The 20347-nt window shown below is 46.6% G+C and overlaps 1 protein-coding gene across 2 annotated transcripts in view; it reads right to left on the minus strand.

The window, feature by feature from the left end:
* The window catches only part of FEZ1 (fasciculation and elongation protein zeta 1), a 51677-nt gene extending 32521 nt beyond the window's left edge, over positions 1 to 19156 (minus strand). For both annotated transcript variants that reach the window (XR_011378443.1, XM_002708685.5), the window contains exons 1-3: positions 18964 to 19156; positions 11557 to 11910; positions 834 to 933 (exon numbers count right to left, since the gene is read on the minus strand). Coding sequence is in view for 1 of the 2 variants with exons in the window: in XM_002708685.5 (XP_002708731.1) it covers positions 834 to 933; positions 11557 to 11867 (411 nt within the window). In the remaining variant the exon portion in view is untranslated. The remainder of the gene's footprint in view (positions 1 to 833; positions 934 to 11556; positions 11911 to 18963) is intronic.
* Positions 19157 to 20347: the final 1191 nt, after the last annotated feature.

The raw sequence follows: 20347 nt of genomic DNA on the forward strand, positions 1-20347 counted from the left end.
TGAGGTTGCAGCCCTCATGAATGAGATTAGTGCCCTCCTAATGGAGACCCCAGCGAGCTGTGTGGAGACACAGGATGTGATGACTGACTACAGACCAGGAAGCAGGCCTTCCTCAAGAGGCTGAACCTGGCAGGCCCTTGTCCTTGAACTTTGCAACCTCTAGAAGTATGAGAAATAAATTTCCAGTGTTTGCAAGTTACCCCATCTAAGGTGTTCTCTTACAGCCGATCAAAGTGACTAGGACACCATTCCTCATGTAGGCAGCCAGGAGGAGCAATCTGGATCTTCTGAAAGGTCACTCCCTGCACCCACGGCCAGTGCAAATAGACTCCCGGTAAGTATCCTCTGTTTATCAGAAGCCCTGAGGCTCCTTTCCCTGGCATCCATAACCAGGGAGTGTAGCCTTGACCCAGACACTTAAACAACCCCTTGGTTGAGTTTCACACAGGCTGCAAGATCAGCCAGCACTTATTCTCAGCCCTGTTTCTGGTAAGACTTAGTTCTTTATTTTTAATGGGAAAGCCTGATTGGTGAAAAACTCATTATTTGAACTCCAGAAGAAGCCTGTGATACTGGACTCTTACTTCCGTGTCTTGTAGGACACAGATCAACAGAAGAAGTTGTCTGTGCCCACTCTCCTCACAGAGGACCATCCCAATCACTTCAGACACACAGGAGGTCCCCCTATCATCCACCCCCTCCATAACTGCTCTTTGCAGCAGGGATGTTGAGCAATCCTGAGCTTTGTTACAGGACAAGGAAGACTGAATGATTTCCTAACTGGAGCCCACATCTTCTCAAGTCCTCCTGAACAGGGAGCCCCAGAGAGGTACCTCGGTGTCAGAGCTGTTGCCATTCAGCGCTTCGATGTTTGGGTCCCTCCAGTCTTCCGAGAGTGAAGGGATGTAATTGTCTGTCAGAGCATCCCAAACCCTGTAAACAAAGAGAAGCTCTCATTAGCACACATCTGTGGCCTGGCCCCGCCTGGAGGGAGGAAGAGCTGGCGGGGGGAGGAGAGAGGCTGCTGTGTGTGCCAGGCTGAGATCATCTGCCTTCCAGCAGGCAGGGCCAGAGCAGCTTTAAACTGAGCTAGAGGCACGGCCAGGGGTGAGCGCGCCAAGAGCACGGAGCCTGCCAGGGGCTCGGGTGCACAGGTGTAGGCTCCAGGGAAGAGGAATTTCTCACCATTGAGACACAAAGGGCAGAGTCTATAATCAAATTTCCTCTAGCCCTGGAAATAAATCTTCCACTCAACAAGAGTTCACCCCCCTGAGCCTAAGAAGGCCCATGTCCCCTTTCCTATGGGCAGAGAGAGAGAAACAAAAGCAGAGACAGGAAAACACAGAGATCCTGGTTTTCTGGCTGAATCTCATTAAGGTCAGGGTTTATCATCCAGTTTAGACACATTTCAGAGGCCTGCAGTCTAAATGGTCAAGAATTAACTCCTTGACATCCATTGTAGGTAAGGAGATGACACCAATACTGGGAATGCGTACTTGTGACCCACAATGCTGTGGTGAGCCCACCGGTGGTCCAATCCTACCCTCTAGCAACATGTAGTCTAAATGTGCCAATAAATATACCTCTGTCCATGCATTCATTTTGCAGCAAGGAAAGATACAACTTCCTTTATTACATTTCTTTCAAAAAATCCTGATACTGATATATATATATCATATATATGATACTGATATATATAGATATATATATGAAGAAAAGGTTTCTATTCTATAATTTTTATTGCTTTTTTTGGGGTGAAAAACAGAAAGCATTAAGGAAAACTCTGAAGTGACAAACACAAACCAGGAAAATGTAAAAATTAGTCAACACCAAGAGATTAATGTAAATCAGTAAACTAAGCTTCCAATAAAGCCATCCATGGAAGGCAGCAACACTTGAGTTTGTATCAGATATAAATGAGGGCTCTACAGGGGCCCATGCAAGTCAAAAATGAGAGATACCTCTGAGACTAAGGTAGAAGGTTTTTTTATTGTATTATTTATTCGAGTGATACATGCCCATGCTTATTTATTTATCTGGAAGAGTGACAGAGAGAGAGGGAGAGACAGTGAGGGACCCTCATCCGCTGGCTAACTCTGCAAATGTCCACAACAGCCAGGACTGGACCAGACATAAACCAGAGGGCAGGACCTCCATCCTGGTCCCCTACATGTAAGGTAGGGGTCCAATACTTGGACTATTATCTGCTACCTCCTAGGCACATTAGCAGGAAGCTAGACTAAGCTTGAACAAGGCATTACAGTATGGGATGCGGGCATCCCAAGCAGTGGCTTAACCAACTGAACCACAACATCTGCCCCAGAAGGTACATTTTATTTAGATATACTAATCTAAGAAAACAATCATTTAAAAATAGGCATATATGGGGCCGGCACTGTGGTGCAGTGGGCTAAAGCTGCAGTCCGCATTGCCGGCATCCCATATGGGCGCTGGTTCGAGTTCTGGCTGCTCCACTTGTGATCCAGCTCTCTGCTGTGGCCTGGGAAAGCAGTAGAAGATGGCTCAGGCCATTGCGACCATTTGGGGAGTAAACCAAGGATGAAAGACCTCTCTCTGTGTCTCTACGTCTCTCTGTAACTCTTTCGAATAAAATTTTAAAAAATCTTTTTTAAAAATAGGCGTGTGTGTGTGTGTGTATGGATCAAATTCAAAATGTAACAAAAGGGACCAGTGCTGTGGTGTAGTAGGATAAGCCTCTGCCTGCGGTGCCGGCATCCCATATGGGTGCTGGTTTGTGTCCTGGCTGCTCCACTTACAATCTAGCTCTCTGCTATGGCCTGGAAAAGCAGCTGAGGACAGCCCAAGTCCTTGGGCCCCTGCACCTGTGTGGGAGACCCGGAAGAAGCTCCTGGCTCCTGGCTTCAGACCCAGCTCTGGCCGTTGCAGCCATCTGGGAAGTGAACCATCGGATGAAAGACCCTTTTCTCTGTCTCTCTCTCTCTGTAACTCTGCCTCTCAAATAAATAAATATTTAAAAAAGTAACAAAATATGTCATAAGATGCTGAAAAGATTAGGGTAAAACCATATATATTTTTTATATTTATATAAATTTATACACTATGTATATAAACCAGCACAGACACTTGAAAACAGGTGTGTAACACTAATGCAGGAGAGGAATGCTATTAACATGATAAAATCAGAAATGATATCTGACACATGGGCATCTAAGCAAAAAGATTTACCTCCTACACAATGCACACAATTGCTGATGAAACAAATATAAAATAAACCTATGAAAACACAATTTAATAGCAGTGCTTGAAGCATTTGCTAATTCTGTATTTTGCCACCATTACAAGAAGGCTCTGAGAGAACTCAACAAGTGCTTCTAAGACACAGATTCAGCAGGATTTCAGGGCCTACTTCTTAAACCATGAGTGATATCCCAGTCTCTGTCATGCACTATTAAAGATGCATTAATTGAAGCTGCTTCTAAATGCAAGTCCCATTAGCATCCTAGAGCCAAGAGGCAAATGTGATTTGCTGTCTCCAGGACAAGCTCCAGGGCACCAGACCCATTGGAAAGGCCGTCAGGAGACTTCGCTTCATATCACTGCATTACATTTTCCACTTGGAGAATGAACATGCATGCGGGCACTGACCTTCAGAATTTTCCCTACAGGAAGGGCCTTGGAGAAGTGAAATTCAGCAAAACCCAAATTAGGCAGGAGCCTTCTGCTTCTCCAGGGGTTAGACAGAAGCTGGGACCTTAGTGGATTGCACACTTCCCCATGACCTTGAGACCCTTTATAGCCTTTAAATGGCACCTAAAAGCATAGCAGGCATGCAAAGCCGAGACACTCTGGCAAAAAACGTCCTACCCGAAGGACCCCTATGGGTGAGACCCCAGAGGAAAGAAGGGGCCACCAAAGAAGGATGTACTTTTCTCTGAAGAGGGGAGAGAAGTTCCACTTTGCTTATGGCTCTGTCAAGCTAATGGACCCAAAAAGCTTCCATAGCCTTGGCAGTTCGTGGCAAGAGCCTTGGGCAGGCTGGCGCCGCGGCTCACTAGGCTAATCCTCCGCCTTGCGGCGCCAGCACACCAGATTCTAGTCCCGGTCGGGGCGCCGGATTCTGTCCCGGTTGCCCCTCTTCCAGGCCAGCTCTCTGCTGTGGCCCAGGAGTGCAGTGGAGGATGGCCCAAGTACTTGGGCCCTGCACCCCATGGGAGACCAGGAGAAGTACCTGGCTCCTGCCATCGGATCAACGCGATGCGCCGGCCACAGCATGCCAGCCTTGGCGGCCACTGGAGGGTGAACCAATGGCAAAGGAAGACCTTTCTTTCTGTCTCTCTCTCTCTCACTGTCCACTCTGCCTGCCAAAAAAAAAAAAAAAAAAAAAAAAAAAGCCTTGGGCAATTACTGATATTATACATAAGAGCGTTATTTGTTAAATAAACAAGAATCATTGTGCACTAACTTCCCACGCAGGACCTCTATCCCCAAAGTGTTGTACTGTGAAACTTAATAGTAAAACTTGTTCTCAAGATTCACTTCCTTTTAGTATATTAAAAGGAAGATATTACTATGTCTCATAAGTTATAGTTATGTCCAAGAGCTCACAAAAGAAGTAGCAGCCTTGGGTTCTTCTTTAAAGAAATTAACTTTCTGGCTGGTTGCCGCGGCTCACTTGCCTAATCCTCTGGCTGCAGTGCTGACACCCCGGATTCTAGTCCCGGTTGGGACGATAGATTCTGTCCCGGTTGCTCCTCTTCCAGTCCAGCTCTCTGCTGTGGCCCAGGAGTGCAGTGGAGGATGGCCCAAGTGCTTGGGCCCAGCACCCGCATGGGAGACCAGGAGGAAGCACTTGACTCCTGGCTTCAGATCGGCGCAGCGCAGCCATTTGGGGGATGAACCAATGGAAAAAGGAAGACCTTTCTCTCTCTCTCTCACTGTCTAACTCTGCCTTAAAAAAAAAAAAAAAAAAAAAGAAATTAACTTTCTAAAAGGAAAGGGGGAGGAAGTAAGGGAAAAGAGGAAGGGGGAAAAAAAGGGAAATCAGCTTGGAGAGGCAATAACATAGATAACATAGATCAGCCCTGTACAGACAGCTGAGAACACATCTCTTAGTGTTTTTTTTTTACTCCATTTGTTCTTTTTTTCTTTTTCTTTCTTTCTTTCTCAGACAAAACAAGAGAGAGCAGGAAGGAGGGGAGGGCGGGAATGGTGGGAAGAATTACCATGTACATAAAGTTGTATTTACAAGACACATACAAATTAAAAATAAGTAAATATTTAAAAAAGTATTTAACATACATTGACTGTTTAAAAAAAATGGCAGGGGTCCAGTGCCGTGGCATACCCAGTAAAGCCACTGCCTGCAGTGCTGGCATCCCATATGGGCTCCAGTTCGAATCCCAGCTGCTCCATTTCCGATCCAGCTCTCTGCTATGGCCTGGGAAAGCAGCAGAAGATGACCCAAGCCCGTGGGCCCCTGCACCCACGTGGGAAACCCGGAGGAAGCTCCTGGCTCCTGGCTTTGGATCAGCACAGCTCCAGCCTTTGCGGCCAACTGGGGAGTCAATCAGCAGATAGAAAATCTCTCTCTCTCTCTCTCTCTCTGCCTCTCCTTCTCTGTCTGTGTAACTCTGACTTTCAAGTAAATAAATAAATCTTAAAATAAATTAATTAATTAAAAATGTTAAAGACTCCCTCTGATCACTTGGGGAAGGCCCGCTTTTCTCACCTGAACCTCCCTGACTATACTCTGAATTTCTTCTTCTAATTCCAGGCTTTTAGTGACAGTTCCCTAAACCTCAGGATTTCAAACCATCCTCCTTCGCTTTCATACTTTGTCCAGATTTTCTTCTTCCTTTCTGATGTCCTTTTTATCCTTTGAAGTTTACAAATAGCCTTTAAGATAAAGCAGCTCCCACCTCTGTATAATCACTGGATTCCTTCCGCTCCCTACTCAGTGCACATTTCGCAAGAGTAACAAGAGCAGCCAACGCTTGCCCAGCAGTTGCCATGAGCCAAGTGCCCGTCACTCATTACTCACAACCCTACAAAGCAGATGCTAATGAGAAAAACCCCAAATGCAGTGAAGTTAATTGCCTTGTCTAAGGTCATACAACCAGTAATGGCAGAGGTGGGATTTGAATCCTGGCACTACAGAGACTGAGCGTACAGAGCCTGTATTCCTAGCCATTTAATGATTCCAACTCTTTATGAAACATAGAGTTGGCACTGACACAGGCATCAAAATAATGTGAGAGAACTTCAAAATACTTGTGGAAAAAATAGAATTAAAAGATAAGTTTACCTTCTGGCAAAAAAAAAATTTGAGGTCCATACATAGTTTTGTTATAATGAAAAATATGCCTTTTACACAAACTCTTTGAAGACTCCTTATTAAGCATAGGTTCAAAAATTTTTTCACCAAGATCAACTCATTTTTTAAATGTTTATTTATGCATTTATTTATTTGAGACAGAGTTCTCATCCACTGGTTCATTCTCAAAATGACTCAGTGGCAGAGTGGGGGTTGGGGAGGGGTAACCAAGCCCGGAGCAATCCAGGTCTCCCACATGGGTGGCAGGAACCCAGCTACTTGAGCCATCAATGCTGACTGCCAGGGCTTGCATTAGTCAAGAGCCAGAGCCGACCATCAAACCCAGGCACTCCTAATTAACACAGGCATCCTAACCAGCATCTTAACCACTAGGCCGAACAGGTGTCCCCAAACCTTGTCTTTCAATTCCCTTTTCCATGAACTTGTTCCAGTACCTTTGTGTAGCTAGTTCCAAATCACAACCTAGGGCAACAGTTTAGAAGCTGGCCCTGTGCAAAACATGCACACCTATGTCATTCTGGACGTTGTGCATTCGATGTGCAATAGGAGGGAGGGGGGCACGACAGCTCCCTGTCCAGGTCTCCAGCCCAGTGAAGGGGAAACCGAAGGCAATGATGGATGCACCATGACAGGCGGGCAGGTGGCCTCGGGGACAGAGGAGTCAGTGCTGGGAGGGGAAACAGAGCTTTCTGCAAGGAAAGGAAGGAAAAGGCTCTGCCGCCGAGAAGCGTCCTGCTCTTTCTCTTTCCCTGTGGGATGGGAGGCTTTGAAAGCCCGCCCTACTCCATCATTTATCAAAGAACTAAGATAAAACAGGTGGCCTCAATGCCTATCCTTATGCTGCCATAAGGCTGTCTCAGCCCCATAATAGCAGAAAAGACTTTTCAAGTGTGTTTTTTATAGCTTGAACTTAAATGCCTGTAGAACTGACTACACTGTCTTTTACATCAAAGGGCTGGGGATGTGGAAAAGGCAGAGCACAAGCAAACCCAACAGCGGGGGTTGCGCAAAGACAAGTGCACACAGAGCTAGCAACACAGCCTTCGGGGCTGATCAGTCCTGACAAATAAATCCACAGCCACATGTAGGTACCTGGGCCCAACAACAAGGTGGGCAGCTTCAAGGGCTTATTCAAATTCCAGCTTGGGAACATTTCCCTTAACCACCCCCTCAGCTGGCCTCTTCTCTTGCCCACTGCTTGATTTGTGTCCAGCCATGCCAACATCCACACTTAGCATGAGTGCAGTTTTGTGGTTAACGTTTAGGAATTGAGAGTTAGTAGCACATCAGTTCCTTTAAACATCTTTTTATGTTTCTCCAAATGTTTAAATAGAATCAATACCAACTCTTGGCTTCTATATGGGGAAACCTCCAAGAAAAGAGAAGGAAATGTCCTAAAAACCAGAGTTAGCTGTCAGCTTTCCCTATCAAACTATTTGGCATTTATTTATCTTCTAGTTAAAGTATGTCTGAGGACTGTCAGTTTACTTACTGCATGGACTTTGTCTTTAGCATTGCCTTTAACCCGATAATTCTGTCTGAAGAACAGAAAACAGCTGCTGGTCTCGTGGGTTTGATCCAGCTGTCTCTGCAGGGTCCTTCTAAGCGGCATGACAGGGATGCCAGAGAGGCAGGAGGTAGGGTGAGGGCCATCCACTTGCATTTGTGGTGACCCCTAAGGGGCTCTGACCTCCAGATCTGATGTCTCATGGAAAAGGCAAAGGGTGGTCACACACACACATAAAGATGAAATTCCGGAATATTTTCTGAATTCACAACCGGAAAATACATATTCAAATCTGACCCTCCTTTCATGCCTGGATCTTCCAAGCCCTTAACAAATTAGAGGTAAGTTGGTATCACAGTCAATTCCCTATTGAACAAATGAGGAGTACAACTTCTGGCATAGCAGGTTAAGTCTCTGCCTAAGGTGCTGGCACTGCTGGTTTGAGTCCCGGCTGCTCCACTCCTGATCCAGCTCTCTGCTATGCCTGGGAAAGCAGTAGAAGATGGCCCAAGTCCTTGAGCCCCTGCACCTGTGTTAGAGACCTGATCCTGGCTCCTGGCTTCAGATCGGCCCAGTTCCAGCCATTGCAGCCATTTGGAGAGTGAACCAGCAGATGGAAGACCTCTCCCTCTCTCTCTGTAACTCTGCTTCTCAAATAAATAAATAAATCTTATTTAAAAAAAACACCAGAAAGAAATCAAAATTTCTAAGGGAACCCGTGACTCTGTCTTCTCATTTTACCATTTTCCTGCTCTGGTTTTAAGCTTCTATTATTTATCTCTAACCCACCCAAAACACTTTTGATGCAACATCCTTCTAAATACTACACCTGAGCAAGCTGATTGCAATAACACTAAAGCTACGCTCAGAAGAATCACAACCAGGTTAGATATTAAGTCATCCTTTTCCTTTACTTAGTTATAATTTTACAGTTGAAAAAGCTGGATGGTGTCTGTAAAACAAAGCGTATAATGTAATCCTGGTTTTTCTTTTCAATTGTAAAGAGATTGAGAGTCACTGAATGCCTAAGCAGTATGGTGTTAATTTCCCTTCACACTTCTTCCCTCCACACTGTCCCCAGATCATACTTTATCTCTAAGGAATTATTCAACCTTTGGTCTCTTAGCTGAGGCAGCCAATGAGGCAGTCAAGGCAGGAAAATCAGGGTGAGAAGACCAATAATCCCATGTGGTGGTGATTAACCTTGAACGGCCTCTGCTAATGTGATAGACGCAAATACCAATTTGCTCATTGGCTTTCATCCTTAATGAAGCACAAGATGGGTTTAGATAGGGGGAAAATGATTTGTTGGAAGCAAAAGGAATGGGACACATCCTCGAATGTCATTTTCTCAGAGCATATTCAGCATGAGGTAAGAAATTAGGTTCATCAAGACTGAACTCAGGAGGTTTCAAAGATGAGAAGCCAACCAGTCAGCTAGAGTTAAGCGACTTGCCCAAGGTCACACGACGAGTTAGTGAGAGTAGGGAAATTAAAATTCCTCGTCTTTGTGTTTCTAGTTCACTGCCTGGCACACTGGAATGAAAAAAAAAAAAATACTCCACATAATAAAACCCCAGAGCCATTCTTTTTTGACTTATAATAATTGAGCAAATTGTACCAGGCTTAGAATTGAAAAACTAGAATCCATTTAAAACTTAAAATTGAGTTAAAACATATAGCCCACAGTTATAGTACTTGTCACGAGAGTATAATTTTCTCTATGATCATACCTTCAGGCCAGCATTAATTAAAAAGAAAAGAAGGAAATGGTATGGGCCTAGAAATACATGACATGCACCAACAAGGCTAGTTACTATTGCTCATCCAGTTCATTCTACACTCAGTATTTCATTCAAAAAGACTTGGGTCACTTACTACACACCAAGCACTGCATTAGACAATGATGATGTAAAAGTGAACAAAGCAGAGAAGTAAATATCCCCTCTTTTACAGAGGTACAGTCTTAGTAGTCATCAGATAAGCAACTTTCTCCCAGACACAGGCAGGTTCAACCTTCAGGATGTTCCTCTAACTACAGTCTGTTACTCTTCCCATGCAAGTTCATAGGAACAAAAAGAGAGGTGCCAGCACTGTGATGCAGCAGGTAAAGCCACCACCTGCAGTGCCGACATCCCAGATGGGCACCAGATTGAGTCCCGGCTGCTCCACTTCCAATCCAGCTCTCTGCTATGGCCTGGGAAAACAGTAGAAGATGGCCCAAGTCCTTGGGCCCCTGCACCTGCACAGGAGACCTGAAGAAGCTCCTGGCTCCTGGTTTTGGATCGGCACAGCTCCGGCTGTTTTGGCCAATTGAGGAGTGAACCAGTGGATGGAAGCCCTCTCTCTCTCTCTCTCTCTCTCTCTCTCTCTTTGTCTCTCCTCTCTCCTTCTCTCTCTGTGTAACTCTGACTTTCAAATAAATAAATAAATCTTAAAAAAAAAAAAGAAACAAAGCAAAGTTGCTCCAAATTTCTAAGACCAACTACCTGACTTTCTTGTGTTATTCCTAAAGAACAATTAATGCATATTTTATCTATACAGAGAATTCATGCATATTTTGACTATATGCCTGAAACAGATTTATGTAACCTATTATCCTCTCCTTTTCTTTTTGGCTCCTCTTCCAACAGTATTTTCTCAGATCCCTTTTCTTTTTATTTATTTATTTGAGTGACATATAAACAGTTCTGTCATCCTCTGGTTCACTCCCAAAATGTTCCCAGAGGCCAGGTTTGGTTCAGGCAGAAGCCAGAAACCAGAAAACTCAATCCAGGTCTCCCACACGGGTGGCAGGGACCCAACTACTTGAAGCATCCCCACTGTTCCTCAGGGTGCATTTCCAGGAAATTGGAGTCAGGAGTTTGAGCCGGGTATGCAGCCTGGACTCTGAACTGGAACACACGCATCTTAACTGCTAGGTCATGCCCACCCTAGACCCTTTGCTTGAGCGCTGTTAAGGCCTTAGAAAGCAGCAATACATGACATGGGAATATGTATACTGAAAAGCCACATCACCTAGTTTCTACCTGTATTTTGTCCAGGATAATTCCCTGTGCTCTCACTTCAGTTTTGATGCTTTCTTATTTGGACATATCTTAAGATTTCTGGATATTTTTCCAGGCCTGCAGGGTTACAAATAATTTTGAGATTTTCATAATTCTGGTGTTTCTTTAAGCATAATTGGTCCAATGACATAGATTCCTCCATTGTGGTTAATTAATTTTTTCTGCTTCTTATTTGTTTTAATTTTTTATTTTTCTTTGAGAGACAGAGAGAGATCTTCTTTCTGCAAAAGCAGAGACAGGGCCATTTGGGGAGTGAATCAGTGGATGGAGGATCTTTCTCTGTCTCCCCGCCCCCCCCTCGGTAACTCCGCCTTTCAAATAAATAAATAAATCTTTAAGAAAAAAAAAAGGAAAAGAAAACTGGTGATAGATCCCAAAATTTATAATGCTCCTGGAATTTATTTTGTGTCCAGGAAAGCCTTTCAACTGCCTAAAAATTCTTCAATCCTCTAAGCTTTCACCTTAAGAAAGCTCTCTGCTGGTGACTGCAACGAGACATATATACAACAGTGCCAGCAATTTCCCAAGCACGGCCCCACCAACATCACAAAGGTGTTAAGTACTACGTGCCATGACCTTATAGACAGAAACTAGCTGTCCATCAAAACAGCCCCGACTACGGGGACCCTTGTCTGCGGCGGGAGAGGGCAACTAAGACTTCTTACTCCTCGTCCTGAAGGGTCTCCTCCTCCTCTTGGATCTGGAACTGGTTCTTCACAGGAGCCAGGTTCTCTGTCTTGGCGTTGTAGTTCCGAAAGCAGACATTGAGCTTCTCATCAAACTCATTCACGAGGTCCTCCATAGACTTGAAGCTGATTATTTCAGAAGAAAAATTCTCAAGCTCCGAGAGGGAGGGGTCGTCCAGATGGTGGGGAGACGAGCCGTAACAACACCGTGGCTTCTCCTCCGGGTCCTCCGAGCAGCAGGGCCGAAGGTCCTCAAACTCCTCATCCAGGCTCACCAGGGGGGCCTCCATTCTTACACAGCAGTAGGACAGCAGCTGCTTGCAGGATTCGTTCCTGCAGAAGAAACAAGCAGGGAAACACGAGCTTGGGCTGGGGTTTTGCATCGGTACCGCTGGGGAACCATAAGCACTTATTCCATTTCTCTGTATTCTTCAAAAAACAAGGATTCCACTTTGCCGGCATGCATTGCTTTCACACTGCCCCACTACCATGCTCTTAGTAGCTCAAATATCCTCATGTGTGTTAATAGTGTTAAGCTAAATGATTTCTGGGGACACACTGCACCCAAGCCTCTGCTTCAAGACATAAAGCATAAGTGACTGAGTTTGCACCTCCTGGGCCAGACTGCCTTGGGTCTGCATTCCGTTCCGTTCTGCCCCTCCTAGCTGTGACCTTAGGCAGCTAACGTCCCTGTGCTGCTGCTTATTCTTCGCAAGACAAAAATCATAACAGGACCTGCCTTGAAGTGTTGTTAGAAGGTTAAAGGAGTAAACACAGGCATGTGCTTTAAACAGTGCCTGGCAGATAATTAACGCCAATGCTGTTCAATACTCTCTCTTATTGTTGTTATTATTATTATAAGGTCCATATCCTTAACTTTGTGCTTTGGATGGGAAGTTTTTCATAACTAAACTCAACTGGCAATTAAACTTGATCAATATAAATACAAGGTTACTTGTGTTTTCAAAATGTTCCAGTGGGTGTGCTTTGCTGCAGAAAAATTTTTTTTATTTATAGAAATGGCTACTATGTAGATAAAATGCAGAATATGCACTAGTTACTGCCTTCCAAAATTTGAAATAATCTAAATTCTGAAACACAGCTGGCCCCAAGAGTTTTGGATAAGGATTTGTGGACCTGGCTATTTCCACCCTCATCAATAAATAATAGACTTTCCAACAAGCACTTGAGTTTTTCGCAGACACAGAGGCTAAGTGTCTATATCACCTATTATCTTGCAAGAAACAGATCCAACTACTCACACACTCCAAATCCAGAGATAATAGCCATTGTGGGCACTGTGCCCTGGAATGCTACACACTCGGGCCTCCAACCACTGCCCAACAACTAGGGGACCCCTCCCCCTCATGGGGCCTTCTTAGTACACAGTCTTCAACTGTGATTTATTCTTCTGTGTGCACGTCTAGACCTGCTTCCCAATTTCAATATAAATCCCTCGGGGACACAGACGTCCTCTGGACACCCTCCATGGCTCCTAACACACTCACTCATGCAGTTAGTAATCAGTCCCTGTGTGCTCACTGAAAAATGATCTTCTGTCCCCTACGAACGGTTTCCCATAATCATGACTGTCCACCATAGCCACTCTACATACTCAACCTCTTTCCCCATGCCACAATGACCGGTGGTCCTGTTAAACGCTTACATTCAGACCACTACCAAAAGAGAACACAAGAGAGCAAGCACCATGGGTTTACTCTAGGAGTGCCCAGTCTCCATGGACACCCACAAAGCTAGCACTCCAAAATGAGGTCAAAGGGGTGCCAGATGAGGACCTGGGCAGGTCTTACTGGGATTTTGCTAGGATTATGTCAGTTACTACTGCATCAAAACATATTCTGAGCATTTACAGTTTGAAAAGCAACATGATAGGACCTCGGAATAAAAAAATGATATAAAAGCAGTACCATGTCTTTGAAAGAACACGGGCTCAAGAACCAACAGATCTGCCAATGGCTGACTGAATGGCAAGCACTGTACATCCTGATTTCCTCAGTTGTTATAATGAGTTGTTGCTATAGAGCTAACATCTTTGGAAGTTGATTCCATGTTTTTAAAATATTTTTTATATATTTGGAAGGCAGAGCTACAGAGACAGAGACAGACAGATCTTCCATCCTCTGGTTCACTCCCCAAATGGCCACAATGGCCAAGGCTAGACCAGGCTGAAGCTAGGACCCAAGAGCTCCATTTAAGTCTTCCACATGGGTGGCAGGGACCCAAGTTCTTGTGCCATCTTCTGCTGCTTTCCCAGGCACATTGGCAGGGTGCTGAATAGGAAGCAAAGCAGCCAGGACTTGAACCAGTGCTCAAATGGATTATCAACATCACAGGCAGCAACTTAACCTGCTGTACCACAACACCAGCCCATGGAAGTTAATTTTACAACTAATTAATTAATAATTGAATTGTAGCAATATATTTTAACAATATATTTAATCTATCAAATAGTAACATCTTAATAAATAATCTCATTAAAATGAATGAGATATTTTGCATTAATTTTCTATGCTAAGTTCCTTGAAATCCAGCATGTATTTTACATTCTGTATCTCTTTGGACTAGCCACATTTCTTTTTTAAAAAAATATTTATTTATTTATTTGAGATGCAGAGTTACAGACAGAGAGAGGGAGAGACAGAAAGAGAAGTCTTCCGTCTGCTTGTTCATTTCCCAAATGGCTGCAAGGGCCTGAGCTGGGCTGATCAGAAGCCAGGAGCCAGGAGCTTCTTCTGAGTCTCCCACATGGTTGCAGGGGCTCAAGCATTTGGGCCATCTTCCACCACTTTCCCAGGCCATAGCAGAGAGCTGGATAGGAAGTAGAGCAGTTGGGACTCAAACCAGCACCTACATGGGATGCCAGTGCCACAGGCGGAGGCTGAGCCTACGATACCCTAGCAGCGGCCCCATGGAGTAGCCACATTTCAAGTACCCAACAGCCACACATGGCGAGTGGCTACCACACAAGATACAGCTTGAAAGCAACACACAACTAGTCAGAGGTTCTTCATTTATGATCTACAGAACTATATAAGCTCTTTAAATGTAATTGCAAATTGGGATTAAAGTCCTGGCCTGCAGCACCGGGCATCCCATATGGGCGCCGATTTGAGTCCCTGCTGCTCCACTTCTGATCTAGCTCCCTCTAAAGAGCCTGGGAAAGTAACAGAGGATGGCCCAAGTCCTTGGGCCCCTGCACCCATGAGGGAGACCCAAAAGAAGCTCCTGGCTCCTGGTTTCAGATTGGCCCAGCTCCGGCTATTGAGGCCATTTTGGGAGTGAACCAGTGGATGGAAGACCTCTCTCTCTGTGTCTCTACCTCTCTCTGTAACGTTCAAATAAATAAAAGTATATAATTACAAGTATATAATTACTTGTTATTATAATTATATAACAATTATAATTATATAACAATTAATTATTAATAATTAATAATGATTAATATATAATCATAATATAGTTATAATGTTATTATAATTATATAATAACAAGTATATAATTACAAATTAAAACTAATGGAAATGGAATTAAAATATAAGTTTACTTTTCACTGAAAAAGAATGAAATCCATATATACAAAAGGTCTTCAAAACATTCATGAAAGAGGTAGGCATAGGGAGTCACTTAGCACACTTGTGTCCCATGTCAGAGTGCCTTGTTTGAATCCCAGACACTCTGCACTTCCAATCCAGCCTCCTCCTAATGTTCCTGGGAAGCAGTGGATGATGGCCCAAGTGTTTGGCTTCTTGCTGCTCACATGGGAGACCAGGATAGAGTTCCTGGCTCTTGGCTTTGGCCTGGCCCAGACTCAGCAATTGCAGAACATTTGGGGCATGAACTAATGGATGGATGATTTCCCTACACGTCTTCCTCTAGTTCTGTCACTCTACCTTTCAGATAAATAAATAAATTTTCTTTCAAAAACTTTATAAAAATGTGTAATATGAAAAAGCAATGAATGGACTTCAAAAATCAAAAATTTTTACTTCTCAATAAATATAACTTTTAATTTCATTGCCCATGAGGTTTTTGAGACATCCTCATATAGCTCAATGAAACCTGGTTCCTTCATCAGCCTATGTTATTTTATGCATTTGAAAGCAGTATTTGGAGAAGGACCCCACAGGTTTCTCTATATTACCAAAGGGTTGATAGCACAAAAAAGGATGAAAAGTCCCTGGATACCAAAATGATGAGCTTACAAAAGGTAACAGAGTGTACCAAAAGAGAAGCAAAGCTTTTACAGCCCTGGGATTTGTGGAAATTCAACCAGTATCTTCAATGACCAAGAGCCAGGCCTCCAGATTCCTGTCCAGTCCCATCACTCATTTTTGTGAGACTTTGGACAAATGATCATCCCCTTTATGCCTCAACCTCCTCCTCTATAAAATGGGGTTTAGGGGCTGGTACTGTGGCATAGCCAGTAAAGCCACTGCCTGAAATGCCAGCATCCCATACAGGCACAGTTGGAGTCCCAGCTGCTCCACTTCCTATCTAGCTCCCTGCTAATTCACCTGGGAAAGCAGCGGAAGATGACCCAAGTGCTTGAGGCCCTGCACCCACACGAGAGACCCAAAAAAACTCCTAGCTCCTTGCTGTGGTCTGGCCTAGCCCTGGCCATTGCAGCCATTTGGGAAGTTCACCAGTGGATGGAGGATCTCTCTCTCTTTCTCTCCTTCTCTCTCTCTCTGTCTCTCTCTCTCTCTGTCTCTCCCCCTCACCCACCCCCCATAACTCTGCCTTTCAAATAAATAAAAATAAAATAAAATGGGATTTAAAATAGTGTTTACCTTAAAAGTGATTCTCTGCCTAGATAAGATCATTTTTGAAGTGCTAAACATAATGTATGGAATACAGAAAGTGTCCAACAGATATCAACAATTCTAGGAAAATCAGGATAATTCAAGGAAAAGAAAAATCATCCCTGCCACGGTGCTCTATACACAGTGCTTCAAATGCTTAGCAAATAAGAGAGAAATGTAACATATTTCTTGCTAAGTGTGCTTTAAATTCATTTGGTCGAAGGATCTTGGATCACTGTTCTCATTTCAGAGAGCATGAACGCTCACCAGCTGGTTCTAGAGATATTTACACTTTCTTTATATGTGTACTCTGTCCTGAGAGTGACAGGGGAGCCAGAATGAAAGGTGACACCACTGGGGTGCTGATTCAAAAGGGCACAGTCTATACCATTAACCAGCAACAAGAGGCCAGTCCACCCAGAATCTAGGACGGACACTGGGCTTTGAGTGTTTGCAACACGAAGATTATGCTCGTTGCTGAGGCACCTAGCCTCAGCCCAGGCAGGCTCTAGAGAAAACAGATTCATCATGACGATTCCGAAAGAACAAATCAACATCCCAGCTGGAGCCGCAGAAACACAGTTATTTGAAACAATCAGTAATATAGGCTGATTGCTTTTTTCAGTTCACTACCCAGGAGCGGAGAATCGCTGCATGATGACCAGCTGGAGGGGAAGCTAAAACTGGAAACCCTCATTGGAAATCTGAAGTCATGCTCCACACTCAAACGGAACCTCTGTTTGTAGAAAGGCCCCGGGGCCGGTGCAGAGAGAGGAGAGGGGACCTCCCACCACAGCCTCAAGGAGGGGTCTCCAGGTTGCAACACTGCCCCTTCTTGCCTGCCTGCTGCCTTTAGGCCACTTTCTTTGGCTCGCGTCTCACCCCCCAACTAAAATGTCTGAAACAACCTTCTGTCATTCCATCCTGGCAAGCTTGATGGAGCTTTGCTCACAGCTCATCTCAGAGCCCTACTCTCCTTGAAAGCAAGGGTTAATATAAGCCAGAGTTTCTCCTCTCTATACCGCCCAAATCAAAAACAAACAAAAAATAGATACCTGCACGAAAAACAGCAGGAAGAAGGAACCCCGGGGAATGGGTTTTTTTTTTCCTTTTCTTTATCAGAGCACAGGACTATAGTGTACCTCCTGTAATCTATTCCATTTATTTCAGCTCTCAATAGACTGTGATTTGGAAAAGGAAAGACAAGCAGGGAGCTCAACAGAGACCCAGCAGGAACGCCAGTGAGCCTCCTCTGCGGGCAGTGATGCACTAGCTGCAGCACAAACCACCAGCCCCTGCTTTGCTAAGCTGAGCGAGTGGAGCAGAGGCAAAGCGACCTCACCGTGCCACCCTTGCCGGCCCGCCGCACCTGCACACAAGCCCGATTCCATCTCCTTCTTGCCGTTACTTGCTCCATAGATCAGTTAATTCTGGGCCTCCCCATACCCGACCCTAAAACCTGCGCTCCACGGATCCACCTTCAGATCCGCAGCCGGTGTACACGTCGTGCCAGCTGCACGTTTCGACAGAGAGTATTTCAATGCATATGGATCAGCAACCCCCTCCCCCTCCTCCGTCTCGGGTCCCCTCCCCCTCCCCGGCCTGTAGGGGCCAAGAAAGGCTCCTCCAGGCTGCACAATGGCTGGCGCTCGCTGCAAGCGGGCTCTTCCCGGGCAGGCCGCACACACACTTCACTGCCCGTTTGGCCGAACGAGATGAGGGCATTGGAGTGGGAGTGCGGTGAGGTGGAGAGGTGGCCAGCGGCGAGCAGGGAAGGGACAGGCAAGAGGGGGGAAGAGCCGGCAATGACAGCAGCGGTCCGGGCTCGGCCCGCCGCATGTTGAGCCCGGGCCCCCAGGACCGCGGCGCCCCCCACCCCGCCCCGCCCGCCCTTCCTCCTCCCTGCTCTGTAGTAAACCCTCGCTCCCCCAGCGTCCGCGGCCGCTGCCAGCCGTCCTGACACTGCAGGAATGCACGGCCCCGCGCCCTGGGGAGGGGTAGCAGGCCGGTAGGGGGGCAGGTTCTTAGGCACAAAGACGATTCTGGGGGAGTTTAAGGTGACCGGGCCAAATAACGGTCACGGGATGAGTACAGTCCCGCTGCTCCAGCTCGATCGGGCAGCGTTCCCTGCCTCCCCTAGCCCCCATCCCACTCCACCTCCCTACACACACACACAGGTGCACACACGTGCATGCACACAAGGCCACGCGCTTGCACACACATGTACATATATGCACAGCCACATGCACAAGGCGACACACGCACGCGCACACGCCCGGCCTGCCGGAGGCCCACGCGCTGAGACCACGCTTGAAGTGTCCATCATCTTCTCCCCGGCCCTGCCCGGCGCTGTATCCCGGCTGAGCCCTGCAAGAGGACGGTGTCTCCCAGCTCCTACTTTGCAATCCCGGGATGGGATGGGGTGGGGGTCCGCGGCTGCGGCGCCCCCCACACCGTCCCGTCGAAGAACCCCGAGTCTAGGAGCCTCCTATGCTATCCCCAATCCACCCCCACCTCCCGCAGTGACTCGGGTCCAGATCAAGGCGGCCCCCCGCGATGGCACCTGTGCGGGTCCTGGCTGAGGGAGGCGGATCCCGGGACTCAGCTGGACACCCCCATCCACCGGCAGCGGCGAGCGGCTGGAGCGCAGCGCACGGGCAGCCGCGAGCGGGTGAGGCAGCCAGAGAGCGCTCCCCCTGCAGCTCCGGCGGCGCCGGGCTCCGCTCCCTCCTCCACCCCGCCCCCTCCCCGCGCTCGTGCCAGGGCCTCGGGGGGCGCGCCCGCTCTCGTGCACCCGCCCGACGGGCACGCGCAGGGTTCAACGTCACCCGCTCGTTAGCATTCACAGCCTTCCTTGGAGCACATGGACCTGCCATGATTAATATTTATGAATGACGGTTTCTCCCCCTCTTTCATACTGGCCTTTCTGCCTCCCTCATGAATATTCGGAAGTTCCAAGAGGGAGTGCGTGCGGTAACTACCAATATGGATGGTGCACAAGGCCTGGCGCTGTAGGGGCTGGATGAAGAGTGGGTGCACGGTTTTGCGGCACACTCGCAGTCCCGCTGGGGCTCTGTGGACGTCCCATTCGCTGTAGCAGGGCTGAGGTGCGGCCGCAGAGGGAAGTCTCCCAATCTAAATCGGGTGCAGATCAGGTGCAGAACGCAAGCCAAAGGGGAGGAGACTGACAGGGATGCTTTTCTAGGCGAAGATGCAGATGGGAGCTGGATCCAGGCCTGAGAAGTCCCGAGTCAGGTTTCAGGCCAGAGGGGACTTGTAATAACAGAGGGAAAAAAAAAATCAAAAGACTGAAACGGCCTGAGCCTCTGGGGCCTCCTGAAAATTTACTCCCCATTCATCGCCTGTCTACTGGGGATAAGCGGGTGCTTACAGGCGCTGCCGGGTACTGGGGACTCTCCCACCTAATGATCGCAGGCACCTAAGGTAGACTACAGGACTGAGATCAGGGAAGGAATCCGGGAAGCACGTGCACTTCTGTACAGCGCCCTGGACTGAGCCGAGGACTTCAGCTGCTTTGTTCATTTGTACATTCATTCCACAAACATTTCAATCATGAGACGGATGCTGGCAGGAGGATATTGTCCTGAGGAGAGGGAGGGTTGTCACTGTGCCCTTCTGGTGACATTAACTGGTGGGTTTCTTCCTGTTAGAAAAAGAGGTGGTTAAAGGATCCCCAAGTCTGCTCTCCCAGAATCATACGCGGTTCTACAACAGGGCCAGGCAGGCTTCTCTGGCTCATTTCCTCATCTGCAGAATGAGGATGATGACGCGGTGGGCTCGGGGATGCCTAGGTGTTAAGCACTTCCAGGCACAAAGGAAGCTCTGCGTGAGTCTTGGCTAATTCTCTTCTTTAGGAGAAGTTGGAGAATCTGATACAAGAGACCACTTTAACCCAGATCCATGTGGGACACACAGACTTGAGAGAG

This window comes from Oryctolagus cuniculus, chromosome 1 (genome assembly GCF_964237555.1).
Source record: "Oryctolagus cuniculus chromosome 1, mOryCun1.1, whole genome shotgun sequence".
Classification (NCBI taxonomy): domain Eukaryota; kingdom Metazoa; phylum Chordata; class Mammalia; order Lagomorpha; family Leporidae; genus Oryctolagus; species Oryctolagus cuniculus.